The 14,843-nt window shown below is 37.2% G+C and overlaps 1 protein-coding gene across 3 annotated transcripts in view; it reads right to left on the reverse strand.

The window, feature by feature from the left end:
* Positions 1 to 6,394: 6,394 nt before the first annotated feature.
* Positions 6,395 to 14,843, reverse strand: part of ctnnd2a (catenin (cadherin-associated protein), delta 2a) — a 245,003-nt gene continuing 236,554 nt past the window's right edge. For all 3 annotated transcript variants that reach the window (XM_043227004.1, XM_043227002.1, XM_043227005.1), the window contains 3 exons: positions 11,423 to 11,554; positions 10,260 to 10,336; positions 6,395 to 8,237 (listed from right to left, as the gene is read on the reverse strand). In XM_043227004.1, the coding sequence (XP_043082939.1) occupies positions 7,977 to 8,237; positions 10,260 to 10,336; positions 11,423 to 11,554 (470 nt within the window). In that variant the 3' untranslated portion in view covers positions 6,395 to 7,976. The remainder of the gene's footprint in view (positions 8,238 to 10,259; positions 10,337 to 11,422; positions 11,555 to 14,843) is intronic.

Here is a 14,843-nt window from a genome sequence, read left to right on the forward strand (position 1 = left end):
CGATGCCTCATTCTGAGACCACACCAGAAAAAGGCAAGGTGGGTGGCCTGACATATCTAATACTACTTCTCAATAATAAGGACGATCAATAAAAAACAAATGCACATTTAGAAATAATGATTCATAACCCATGCCTTGATGGCATTTCTGAGATAAAATGCTGATTTTGTTAAATAATCCATATTTTTTTCCAAAGAAAAATCATTTCCAGTTACTGGCCCAATTTACCTGAATGTGTAAAGATAAAACAAACCATTATTTTTTTAGTTGAGTTTAAGCAGAAAGTCTGGTGTTTTTTCCTTTTCCTTTTGTGACACATTTTTCACACTTTACCTTCTAAATATGTTTGTATGTGATGTGTGTTTATCTGTGCTCAACTTTGTGTGTGTGCATGTCAGTAAGGCATGTGTATGTGTACAATGTAAAACTATTTATTACAGTAAACTTTTCAAACAGACACACACACACACACACACACACACACACACACACACACACACACACACACACAGTTTGACTGGTCCATTTCTGATCAGCCGGCCCTTTTTATCTGAACTCTGCCATCTCAAAAAATGAGGGGAGGCTAATGTTTCAAACATTTTAGGGCCTAAACAATTACATTTTATTACATCAGTTCAACACAAAAATATAAAAAAAAGTCCTTAATAATGAAAAAAACACAGTTAAATTTCATACATGGGGTTTTGTTAGTGTTCCAAGCAACCACTTTGCCTGATATTACCCACAACATAAGGGACTTTTATTAAAATCATTGTCCCTTATATTTAATATTAACCCCAGTGTTATTGTCTGCAGAGTCATATAGATATCATATCAAAGGGGCCAGAGTTTGGCCCTAAGCTATTCAAGTCAGTAGCTGCGATGCAAACACAATTTCTTAGTATGGTTTCAGTATCAGTAAATCACGTTTTGTTCTTCACGAGGGCATAAATCAGTTTTTCGATACATAATTCCGAGATGTCTGCCCTATCACTCTCTATGTGCACCAGGCAGAGTTTGAGCTGCATCAATGAGGTGAATCATGACCACTAGAGGGGAGACTAATGCTTTAATAAATGACAGGAGTCTTCATTTTAAAGCCACACAAGCAAGCCCTATGGAATGGCACTTTTTAAAGCAGCTGGTAAAACAATGCAAATGGCCATAACTGCATATGAATAATCAACATCAATAAGATCAAATAATTTGAAGCAGAATTCTGCATTTGTAGCATCAGAAGCTGTTCATAGTTGCTAGGTGAAGTATCCCATCATTAAAGGATATATCAATGACCACAAAAAAGCTCATGTGTTCTGTGTTTAAAGAAACAGTTGTCATGCATTGAAAGAAAATCAAACGGTTATGGTTTTAGGACCTAGAGGAGCTGCTGATCTGAGCCTGACAGAGGCAGTATTTGATCGTTATATATCACTCACAGGTTGAAGAGCTGTGTTATGCAGAGAAATTTGTGCCAATAATGTCTGGCTGTGTCAATAAGCATTATGACGTTCACATTAGACGTATCATGGAAGACTGATGGGAGCTTTATGTAACCTTTAGCTTGCATGCTCTAGTAACCATACTGTTCTGATTGTTATTGAGGACTTTGAAAGATTGAGTGACATTGTGACAACCTGTCAAAAAATATCCCCATACCGTATAATGCCACCCCCTCCGTCCTGAGCATATTTTCCATACAATTTTTATTGCTATAATGTCTGATAAATTTGGTGTTTTTAAATAATTATTATTACTGTAGCCATTTTTTTTTATAAAATTTTTTTTGTCATTATTTAGAAAGTTCTAAAAAAATATTTTCATGGTTGATATCGAAACTAGAATAAAATGAATAATTCATAAACCTTTTTTATACAAATACAATTGTATGTTTATAATTGTACGTGAAAAAGAAACCACTGGTCATTTTGGTGGGAAATTACAGATTTAATCATGTCGGGCGCAAAAATGTAGTGTCTGACATTCACGGATGCCTATTAAACTAACAACACTGTTCAGTCTGTTCAGACTCTAGAATGAATCCTGATGAAAATTCATTTTCCCTTCATGAATAATTTCATCTGCAGTAGGCTGATGATCCTTTTATTTAACTTTTGTCCACACAGAAATTGATTTTGTGCCAAATCTGCATTTCGGACTCTAATTCATGGATATGTCAACAGTATGGAAGAGAGATTGGCTTCGAGTTCTCGCAGTATTTGCCCTGGTGTAAAATGAATCACATTGTTCAATTGAAGACCTATTTTCATGCCACATTAGATTATAATCCCACAGCGTGAGGCGGCGCACACTGAAAATGAAACTTTGGTACATATTGAACACTTAATCATCGTATGGGTTCAGGGGAAATAGAGCCATTCTGCACACCCTCTGAATTTAATTTTACAACTTCACAGAGCCGAGGGGATGAGACGGCGAGGGTCTGACACTCAGTCTTGCATTCAAATATTTCAACCTGTGAAACATTTACAGGTTACTATGACAGAGGCAAGCAGTCTACAATTCAGATGAATATATCCCAGAATTCAAGTCTGCGATAGTTAATCTAAAATTATTGACTTGATAATGCAAGTCTAGACACTAAAATCTAATAATAACTCCAGGTGAGGCTATTGTTTGTTGTCAGTGACGATGGCAATACGCTACTACTGGTGATATATGTAAAATAAAATGAAAAGAAAAGAGTATTTCAGGTGAGTGCGGATTATGGTCTTGTAAAAAAAAATTGATTTACTGGATCAACGCACCTAAACAAAAGAACAAGCAATGAAAGAGAGCAGTGCTAACTATGTTTATGATACACGCTGAAAAGGCTCCTAAGGTTTATTTATTTTTTCTGTTTTTTGCAGTGATGCCATAGAACATCATTTTTGGTTCGCCAGAGTACCATTCAGTACACAGTTCTTAAATGAACCATTTGGGAAAAAAAACATTTAAAGAACCTTTTTCCAGTTTAAAGAAAGCTTTCTTCATATGAAAGGTTCTGTGGATGTACAAGGTTCTTCAATGCTAATAAAAAAAGCGTTATTTAATAATTTCACATATTATGCGATACCTAAAGGACCTTTTGTTCAATGGAAGGGATGTTAAAGTTTCTTTGTAAAATCAGATGCCAATAAAGAGTTTTTTGCCAACAATATTCATTCTGCCATTATACCGTTCAAAAGTTTCTTGTTTCAAATATATGCTACTCTTTTGAACTTTCTATTTATAATCCCGAAAAAGAAATTTCCATAAAAATGTGAAGCAGCACAGCCATTTTCAAAATTAATAACAATAGTTAATGTTTATTGAGCACCAAATCAGCATATTAAACTGATTTCTGTAGGATCATGTGAGACTGAACACATGGCTCTGATATTTCAGTATTACTGTAATTACAGTATTTTTAATCAACTCTAAGCAGCATTAGCCATTAAATCCATTAATAATCTTATCCATACACTTAGGTTTGGGTTAATATTCAACTATCAATCAATTTTCATTGACCTTTCCTTGACATTCCCACTCAGCTCATGTGTATTGCTTGTAAGGAATCGTTTTATATTAGAGATCGCTATGGTAGATTTCCAGATATACGCCAGGGAAAAAAAAATCATTTAAAAAATAGATTTCAACAAGGACACTTACTAGTGTACAAATGTCTCCAATAAGACCCTCAACGGACAGGCTGATGTTATCACGATCGCTCGAGGGCAAGTTTTACTCCAGCTACTATATCTAGCTGATGCAATATTACAGAGCAGAGCAACAACTAGAAAAATATGTGACGTTCCCCTGACGTTTTCTCCGGAATCTGCTTTAAAATTCCCTTGCATTCCCTTGACCATCAGGACCCTCATTCCTGTGCCACAGACCAAAACACATGTCATTTCTGTCTCTCCAGCTCTCTTCTGTGCTGGATGGAGGAACTGTGTCCCTGAAAAGAGAGAAGTAATGACAATACTCATACTGACAAGAAATGAGCAGATAGAGTCCGTCTCAAAGGGCTAAATTTAAGGTGTCTGTTACTTAATCCCCATAATGCTTCGCCAGGCTTGAGCCATCGCATCCTCCTCCTCTAAGAGGAGAATCCATCCTGTGTGCTTATTTATTTCCTCTCCCGCTACAGGTAATAACAGTTACAGGCCCTCTCTTCACATCTGTGTGCCCATGTGCGAATTGTTGGGTAGCCTAAATCGGCACAAGAGACCCCTGTTGTACATCATGCAAAGCCTGCTGAGGATGTAATGCTCTGAAACTGTGCCCTCCGCTGAGCTATGGATTATGGGAAGGATTCAAAGCCAGCATCTTTTGCTTCTGTTTTCCTGTTTCCTAGGGAACGCTCCGTAGTCTCTTTCATGGCGGTGATAGAACATTCAGATGGCTGCGGATCTGACAATACCGTGCCCGGCTGGAAGTGGTGGAGGAGCGGATCAATAAAAGGAATTGTGGGTACCCGGCCAAAGGTTCTTTGTAGTCCTACTTGGTGAGTCTCCAAAAGTTTAATAGGCATATGCTGTTATGAATATAGAAAACGTAAAACCATTAACATAATACAAAACCACATTAATAGACAGTTTAGGCTTGCCACGTACATACATTTTTATGATTTAAAGAGGAGGAGGGGGGAGAGGGGCTGGCATTATTAATGAAGTGACTTGACAATAAATGTTGTTGGTTTCCTGTTTATGCACAAATAATAATAATAAAAAAAAACACAGTGAACAAAGGATACCTGGTCTCATGACATTAATGCACCTTGGTGCACTTTTTTAGCGAGGCATGAAATATGTACCAACCAGTACATATCAATGCAGTTTCCAAAAGAAGGCACTATAATAAATTTACAAAGCTTAATTTTCACACAATTACTTCACGATAACATCATGTTATGATTTCAAAACAATATTAATATGCTGGGAGATTTGAAAACTGATGGTTTAGAACGTTAGCATCACACATATCCAGCTTCATATCTATGGGTTTTCATAGAATCCTGTGTAACTACGGTTTGACAAATCTGTGAAAAAAAATGATGCATCAACAAATGCATTTTTATATCAGTTTTGCATTTGTTAACACTATCGGATTTAGGGTTGGATTTGGTGTAAGACATGTTTCCAAAATGATAGAGCATTTATATTTAGCAGCAGTCTATGAATATTTCAATTCTGAACTGCCGCAATACATATCTATATCAACGTAATAAAAATGTGCCAGTGTTCACATACTGAACCTGTGTTTTAGTGGACATTTCTCTTTGAAACTGCAGCAAAACATACAGCAAGGTACATAAAAATGATGTTGCACAAAATGTGCACAGAGGTACATATTTTTACGTGACCAGGTTGAACAAAAGATACTTGCATGTGAAAATATTCTACAGTGTTTTAGACAGCCCCCTGCATTTTGGCTGAACTTATCCTTTAAGTTTATACATGAATGGCTATTTTAAATTAATATTTTGTCAAAATAAATAAATAAAATACACACAATGTTTAGAATCAAACTGCTCTACATAATTGGCCATTATAGGAATGAGAAGAGGTGTTGGGGAGTAACTAATTGCATTTAACGGATTACATTATTTAATTACAAATTAAATTCAAGTCATGCATTAATTTGAATTAACAGATTTTGAAAATCTGAAATGTTTCAAAATGATTAACAGTTGAAAAAAAATTTGTTCGAAATTTAGAAAAGTAATCGAAAATGAATCAGTTACATTATTTTAATAAACGTCTTGATATTACACTACGTATTACATATTAAATAGAGAAGCTTATAATGTGTAACCCATTAGGCCAGCATTTCCACAGCAACCTTTCCATCACAGGTCACAAGCACGTTTACATACAGGTGTTAATTCCCAAATGATCTCTTTTTTATCTGTGTATAGAACTGAATTCACTCAAAAAGACTGTGATGCCTAGTAACCATAGCAGCATTCTGGCATTGCGCTTTTGATATCCGCTATTTTTAACTATATATAATATTACAGTGACCAAAGTTGTGTTCTCCGATTTTAAATACACCACGGTTTACAGAGATTTCGTGTTTCATGTCCCGATGGTTGCTTTGCAGCGTGAGCTCAGTTACGAAGAGCATCGCTTACTGCGTCTTCGGGCTTGACTCATAAATTCATTCATTTCATGAAGGTAAAGTAGGCATAAATTACTGAACTGTGTGGGAGTACAAAAGCACTAAAAGGTGAACTGACAACTAAATTTATCTGCAGCGCGTATGGAGCCATTGTGTAGCGAAACGTATCCGTAGCGCCACCCATCGTCCAAGCAGCGGTAATACTGGTGTAACTACAGAATAAAATCAGAATTGTTAAAGTGTGAAAATGATTTTGTGGCATATCCACTGAACATAAGGAAACGGCTCCAAATCGTAAAGAGTAATTTATTGTCCTGACATCAGAACATCATCCAAATCCAGCGTGATTATTTTAGTAGCTTGGTAACAACACAACTGGGACCAGGTCAACATTTCAAGTTTCATTTTCTCTTTTCTCTGTTGGAATCAGAACATGAAGGTAAACAGAATCGTTTCTCTTTTTTTTTGTACAAGTCTTTTCTGGTTTGTTGCTTTCGGTGACACTGACATCAGCACATAAAAATTATATAGATCTATATTTATATTCATATTTATATATTTATCATTCTCTATTAACATCTCAGTGTAGCAGTTCATCATCTCTGGTCAAGTCAAACAGAAGAAGCCACCTGTCAGAAACAAAGTCTCTCATAGCAAACACTGATCGACATACAGCACACACTCAACTAACATTGAGAGACAGGGTTTTTTTTGTACATCTTTGGAGGGAATTAAGCTCGCAAAGTTACGTTTTGCCCTCCTGGTAGTATTCCAGTGTTTTCTAGATGTCGCTTAATTCCAGTAAAACACAATTATGAACAAGAAACGCAGGTACAAATCGAAGAATTAACTAACTGAAAAACTTAAAAATGTCTCCAATGCTGATTGAAGAGATTTTAAAATTTGGCACAGTCACTTAGCACGGAAAACTGAGATCGAGGTCTAAAACAGACAGTTTTCCTGCAAATATGGATGATAAATAGCCGCATTTATTTTTATTCCACACTGAGTCATCAAGAAAGAAAAAAATTGAAATTGAAAAAAGAATCTATGTCAAAAATCTACATCTATTTTTGTAGGCAGTGAGAAAGCACTTCATCGACGAGGAGAGGAGAGTGGAATGATGCTCCGGTCTTCATCTGCTTTTGTTTTAGTTGCCACAGACATATTCACGTTTTCAGAACGAACGATACTGGCATTTACATCCTTGTTCTTCGCATGTAATTTTGGGGAAGGGACACTGAAGGTTAACACATCTCTCCGAGGATTCTTTTTTTGTTTTTTGTCTTTTTCTTGTACTGTAAAACAAATACCCAAAGCCATGGGAAGAACCGAGTGGTCTGTGTAATTTACACAATGCACTTGTGTAATGCATCTCTTTAATGTACACCAAATACTTTACATCGAATTAAAAAAGATCAAATAAAAATTGTGTGGAAAAACGTATAAAGAAAAAGCTTTTGATCCACCGTGACGCCAAATAAATGAAAAAGGAAGTTTCGAAAATGGTGAAAAGCTGTTCCCGTAGCTCGTTTTACAAACTTAATTTTCTTGTGCTTACATACCTCGCCTTCCTCTGCTGTATTTCTGTTTTTTTCCTCTACACTTTTCAAATACCTTTCAATACAAACTCACTTTCTACTCCAAAGGTTAAGCTTTCGCTTCCCTTTAAAGTATGTGCTCTCTCTCATCTCATGCATTCTTTCTCGCTCTGTCAAGGCCTTCTTTTCTCTCTCTCGCTTTCTTTTTTTTTTTTTTTCTCTCTACTCCACTCGTATTCGCCATGGAACCAGCTTAGACTAACAAAACTTGCTGAAAAATGTTTTGTGATATGCATGCACATGCAGTTTCCCGGCCTCTACGTGCTGGAAGTCCTAAACCCAAGAGTCAGGGGACGCTGGGTAGTGACTCGTTTCGTAGTTGAGTTCGCTATAGGGCCGGGCGGCAGAGTAGAAGTCCACGTAATTCCCGGTGGACTTGAGTCCCAGGTGCATATTCAGATCGGTGGCGGGAGGGGGGCGATGGACCTGATCCTCAAAAAATGGCTCCTCAAAGTTCCTAGTGGAGTTTTGATAGATAGGGTACGCTTCGTAGTCCTTGTGCGGCGGCTCCTGTGGTGCGGGCGGCACTGGGACCTGAGGTGAAAGAAGGATTTGTGAAGGAAGTTAATTAACAGAACCATCCAGATTCTCACATCCCAAATTTGGGAGGAAAAGGCAGCTGTTGTGCTTCCGAATACATTGATTATGCCTCGCAAACACAGACATTTAGTTTTCTTCATCTTTTTAAGCTCAGCTAAATTATGTTTGAGTTTTTGCTGAATTGCAACAATGTCTTTTAATAGTCTTGGTAGCATCAGTTAAAATGGGCTGAAAATTACAAACCAATCAATACCGTTTGGCCTTGTATGTATTTATGAATTTACTGGTGTCTGGAGTTTTTAAAATACTCTGTAATTTTCAGCTGTTATTATTAAATATTTTTGTTACAGAAACCCATCGATCTGCTTCAGAAAACACGAGTTAACCCACGCTTATACGGTTAACATATATATACGATTTGCAGAGCTTCAAAATAAGGGCCACTATCCACTAGCATTACCAAGCTTGGAAGAGCCAGGATACATTTTTTAAAAACTATCCTGAAAGAAGAAAGTCACATACACCTAGTGTGGCTTAGAGGGGAGTAAATTATGGGGTAATTTTCATTTTAGGGTGAACTATTTCTTTCAATGCGTCATGAGATTGAGAATCAAAATATTTCTGGTTTCAAAAGTCAAAACTAACTAATTGATTTAAACCATGAATTATTATATAGCCTTCTGACTGCCCAGATTTAAGTTTCGTGATGTCACAATTCTCCTCAAGACGCCTCTTAATATGCGTAATCATTACCATAAGTAATCCGAGGACAGTCAAACTCAGATGTTATTCTGTCAGTGGATGTAAAGAAACTGCACTTCCTTTGCATAGACTCCTAAAGATCCGAGCATTAGAAATGCATGACTTCAGTTTATTTTTAATGATGTGCCTGAGAGACCGAGAGATAAAGTTTTCATTTGTTCTTCACATTTCACAACGGACTGTTTTATGAATAATTCTAAACATGCTGCATGGTGTTGGTCTGAATTCTGACCCCCTGCCAGATTATTTTTTATTATAGATATGGTGCTGTGAATTTAGCCAATGACAGCAGTGGGCATTTATGTCTGTATTTGCGAGAGGTAACGCCCCTTGAAATTGAGTGTTTTTCACAGAGAGTGAAATGAGGATGGAAAATTGTACAAATATTGGACTTTTTGGTGCAAAAAACTTTATAAAGCAACCTTGAGAAACATAATGCAAAAATCTGAAACTGCATTTCATGACCCATTTAATAATTCATGAAATCAAAACCTGAATATTTTTCACAAGCAGACATTCAGCCTAACATCTCCTTTTGTGGAAGCGAGTTTGGAACAACAAATGATCACAAACGTTTCGTTTCTGATTGATCTAACCCTTTAAATTCACATTATTCTGTCCATTCAGAGCTGCTTTCGATAACAGAGAGATTTGAAGCAGAAAATGAGATGTTACTAATTGAAAAAGATTCAGAGCTGAATGCTCTCCAGCTACAGAAAGGAAAGATCCATGTGGAAGCCAGGCTTATCAGTACCCAGCCTCCTCGCAGCTGCTCGTCTGGGAAAGCATTTCTGTCGACTGACTCAACATACGGTGTGGTTCGGAAGTGTGCCAGGGACATCTGGCAAACTTTATCCATATGAAATCTGAAAATTTACCATGATGAACCTTGTCAAGTAGAAGTAATATATCTTCTATATGGCCAAAGTGCCTTGCACTTGGAAGCATATAGTTGCGATTCATTAGCGTAGCATGACGCCTCACAAAGTCAAATAAACAACATCTGACAGGTCTGCGCAAGAACGGATAGATCTTCAGCCTTTTGTTTGCCAACACAGTTCTGGATTGGTAGATAGACAGCTGCCTTGTGTTGAAAACACTCGCTAATGACTTATCCCAACATAGCCGCATAACAGTTGTAGTAAATGTAAATGCTGTCTGATTTTTGCGAGAATTTCCACAATAGGAGACGCGTTTCTCTGTCCCTGTTTGACCCTGGTTAGTTGAGTCATTTCAGGCTGATTCATTGCTCACCTGGTTGTGTTTGATCTCGTCATTTGAAGTCTCGTACGAGTTGCGGAACAATGTGGATGTTCCACAGGAGGTTTGAACTGTGGGATGAAAGAGAGAGTGTGAATGTGCAGGGAATGTTTTTTCAAATAAATCAAACATTAAACAACTATAAAAAAATTCTGGAAATTGTACTTATTGAGAGTGAAACAAATCCATCCTGTTATAAGAGACTCTGGCAGGGCTGTAGCAAGGAACTCTGGGCTCTATTTCAACCAAATGTGAGTCGGGGATAAAGCTTGATGGACCGTAAACACACTTCATCCTAATAACACTTACATGAGGCTGGCCAAGAGTCTAACTACATATTAAAATAGAACATTTCAGTATCAAACTAATTTTGATTTGTATATTATGACACATTTTGATGCACAATACATTGATTTAATAATGGATCTTAAATCAATCCTGCTTGACATGTTGTTGTTTCCCTTAATATTTACAGTACAAATCAAATGTATTAACATTATCAGTAATAAAATCAATACATATTATTATTATTATCATCAATAAATGCATGCAGTTAAAATATTAATATACTTTAATTACATAACTAGAAATCATTACTGATATAATTTATACACACAAATATAACATGGGTACATGGGTCACAATAAATGTAAGTAAAGTGTCTACTTTTAAGCTTTCAAATAAGTTTTTGGAGAATAACATTTTTAAATTTTAATTACAATTGTCATTCACTGTAACACATGATTTATGTAATAATTAAAATTCACATGCTTATTCTGACTTGTACATATTAAAACATATAAAAGAATAAGAGAACATATTACATTTTATTGTGTTTTAAATAAGTATAACATTCTTGCTGACAAATGGGTAAAACATGGCAAATTTGTACAAATGTAAAATTACAACTAATTAGGATTTGGGTTGAATGTAATTTATCATTTAATATGTCATAAATTGATTTTTGTTGTAAATACGTCTGACAAAATTGTTAGAAATAAAATAAAAAAAAATTGAATTCTAGAGTTTAGACTTTATTTGTATGTCCATTCAAATGTAATTTAATACAAAACGCTCGGAAAACAGTTCTGTAAGTGGACTTCTAAGTTTACTTCAAATAAAACTGATCTTCCTCCTCCTGTTGAAGTTAGACCTACCTGCCATTGTGTCTTTTCTGGAAGTGTGCTCTCCTTTGTTTCCATGGTAACTGGCGTTGGTTCCAGTGGAGTCGTAGTCGCTCTTCCTGTCCTTGAGGCTGATCATCTCTCTGGGTGAGGCGGGGGCGCTGGCTGCAATTCAAATCATCACATAAACCTTACATCACCATCTTACTGAGCATCTGGAGACACACTGGCCTGGTTTCACACTTTGCAGCTTTTTCTCTTTGTATTTCGATATTGTTCTGTCTGCAATCTTTATGTCTGTGTAATCAACTTTGACTTTTTATTTCTTTACTCTTGTTCAAAATTATTATCCATTTTTCTCTCTCCCTTTCTTATTATCTTTGTTCATCATTTCCTGCCTGTACGAGGCTGGACATGCAGAGATTTGCGTCATTATTCATCATTAGTGCTGTTTAGCAATGACAGCATGAAGGATGTTTCCAACAGGTCCTGTAACAGCCAGCTCCAACAAGTCACAAAAAAACAAGAAATTGCACAAAGAATACCATATTTGTCCTTGAAGTGCCACCTTTTGAAAAAAAAAAATAAAACAAAAAAACATCAAGTCGTGACAGAAAAGTTACCATACGATAAACACCACCTCTATGTAAGTAATTAGACCAGAGGAAGTTACCAGAAAGACCAGAGGGGTTATGGGTGGTGTCTGTGGTCAGTGCTGGGTAGTAACTAATTACAAGTAATCTGGATTTAACATTTAAATCTATAAACAATAGGGATGGTAAGATTCACTGAATCACATTTATCCATCGCCATACAAGTTAACAACGTGAAGCATGGATAAAAAAATAGAAATTTTTTGTAGCAAAAATATTTCTAGTTTTAAAATTATAACCTAAATAACTAACTTTTAGCAACAGCTGTACGCGCGTACATGAGAGGGTTGAAATCAAGCTTCTTCCCCAAGAGTGTGTCTTGACAGACCTCGGACTCGACGTATGATGCGGCTTACGTGGAGTCAGAAGTCAGCCAAGAAGCCGAAACTCAGTGTTCCCTGGGATGCCGCAAGTCAGTTACTTTTGCAGACTTCAGCTCCAACCCTTTTCAAGCACACTACAACAAGATAATTAAGGTCAAAGGGTTACAAAAAAGCAGCAGGCAGGAAACTTTTTAATCAAGGATGGAGCAAAATTGACAGATTTATGAAAGAAGCATTTGTTATAAATTCTTTCAAAATACTACCGATAGCTGTTCTTTGAACATCAGTACATTCTGATTGGCTGTGATTGTGTCCTTATTTTCAGAAATGCCGAGATCACACTAGACATTACACATGTGGTGGTATGACTTTTTTTAAAACTTTAATTCAAAACGCAACTAATAATAATACGCCTGAAATGTAAAAAAGTTACACTCTATTTCACTTTCCTGCAGTGCTGCGTATTTAAATGTATGCTCTTTTAATTCAAATAGAAGGTCATACTGTGATGTATCAATCAGCTGTTGGTCACACGGTGTCATGTGCTATGAATTCACCAAGCTTGAACTTTGGACCACAGCAGAATGTGAAAACCTTTTACACAGGCTTACATTTCCAGTCTGATGCATTCGCATGCGTATGAATGTCTAGTGTTACTGCGGCTTTAGACTTTGAAAATGTTAGTACTTTGCAAAAGTTCATTACAATAAAGCAACTTTCCATTAATTCATGCAGAATTATTATCAAAGCAGATTTCTTGAATTATTTAAATCAGGGGTGCCCTAGTCTCGCAAAGTCAGATCTTTAAACCGATGGCTTAAGATCTGGAATCCCTTTCATTGGCCAAAGCCTGCCTATTAGGCTCTTTGACCAACATCTCAAACAACCAATCACAGTTTGTTTCGTTTAGCATCATTTCCACAGCTCAAAACGTGACGCTGAACAAAACGAACTGTGACTGATTTTCGACATGTCGGTCAAAGAGCCTAAAAGACAGGCTTTAGACTCAGAGACTGAGCTTCCCAAACCTGGTGCTGGAGATCTACTTGCCTGCAGAATTCAGATCCAGCACACCTGTCTATAATTATCAAGTGCTCCTGGTAATTAGCTGGTTGTGTTTGATCGGTGCTGGACCTGAACTGTACAGGATGGTAGATGTCCAGGAACAGGATTGGATGCCCCTGATCTAAACTCTGTGACTTGATGTATAATCAGGTTGTTTGGCTTGATTTCTCTCTTTGTCCATGAACACTGTGTTTTGTCCTAGCCACTTCAAAACAGCTGTATGAAGGTCACAGAGATCAGGAGAGAGTCTTCCCTCTGTGCCTAAAAATCCCTTCCAGCCTCAATGCTCTAACCGGATCAGCGCCACTCCCCCTCCGGCCCTCCTACAGCCCGGTCTGATCGAGCCTGGATCCCTGGATAGTGGGCAGCGGCACTATCTCCAAAGCACACAGCTACCCGAGGGCTCACGGGCACGGAAGACCTCTTTGGCCAGCATAGAAGGATTTAGACACACCCCCACACACACACACACGCTCACACACACACACACACACACACACACACCTATTACTGATTAGCCCTGACCACGAATCATATACACACACTGCAATAAAACACATAATAGCTTTGAGCACCACTCTACCCACAGTGGCCAAGAGAAACATTAGCATGCTAATTATTTCAAACCCATAATCAGATTATAACCGCAAGTGCTTTACCCTCCTCCAAACTGCCTCGATATGACTCCTAATCTAATCATTGCTCCTCAACAATGCATCATTTTGCAAAAATATGCACATAACTGATTATCGGTCTTAAATATCGAGGAGCTCGGCGGTTACAGAGTCAACAAGCGATGAGACTCTCAAAGGCTCCCGTTTCCATAAACCTCACGAATATAGATTCTCAGAAAAACACAAAGCAGTTTCGCAGAAAATCACTACTGATGCATTTAACTCAGTGTACTGTGCTTTCTAATGTGATTTTCTTCAGGTAAAGCTGCAACTCTAGTGAACAGTTGATGACCTTAATGGTAGAAAATGAAAACTATATTTTTCGAAAGACATGTAGGAAAAATTGATGTTTTGATGAGATGTGCTGCACAGCAGATCTTCGTGATTTAGCCGGATTTGGCGAAAGGGCTTTTGTGCCTGAGCTCCAATGGTATCAGGACAGGAACACTCAACTATTGTTATACTACTGTGTATCTCCTTGACTACAGCACTGAAAAGACTCTGTAGGAAATATGTCCTGATAAACAAGCTGATACACACAACAACCGTTATTGTCAATACATTTGTTGTGAAAGTAAATTCCTGAGAAACGTGATGACATTTACCATTTGTTGTAAAAATTAAATGTCCGGGAACAATGTTTTATAGGTTATACAAGGAAATTAGCAGTCTGCATGTCTATAAAAACTCTGTTGTGAAGGCCAATTTTCTGTTTTCTCTCAAAAATGTTACACTGTAA

Source organism: Puntigrus tetrazona, chromosome 24, assembly GCF_018831695.1.
Source record: "Puntigrus tetrazona isolate hp1 chromosome 24, ASM1883169v1, whole genome shotgun sequence".
Classification (NCBI taxonomy): domain Eukaryota; kingdom Metazoa; phylum Chordata; class Actinopteri; order Cypriniformes; family Cyprinidae; genus Puntigrus; species Puntigrus tetrazona.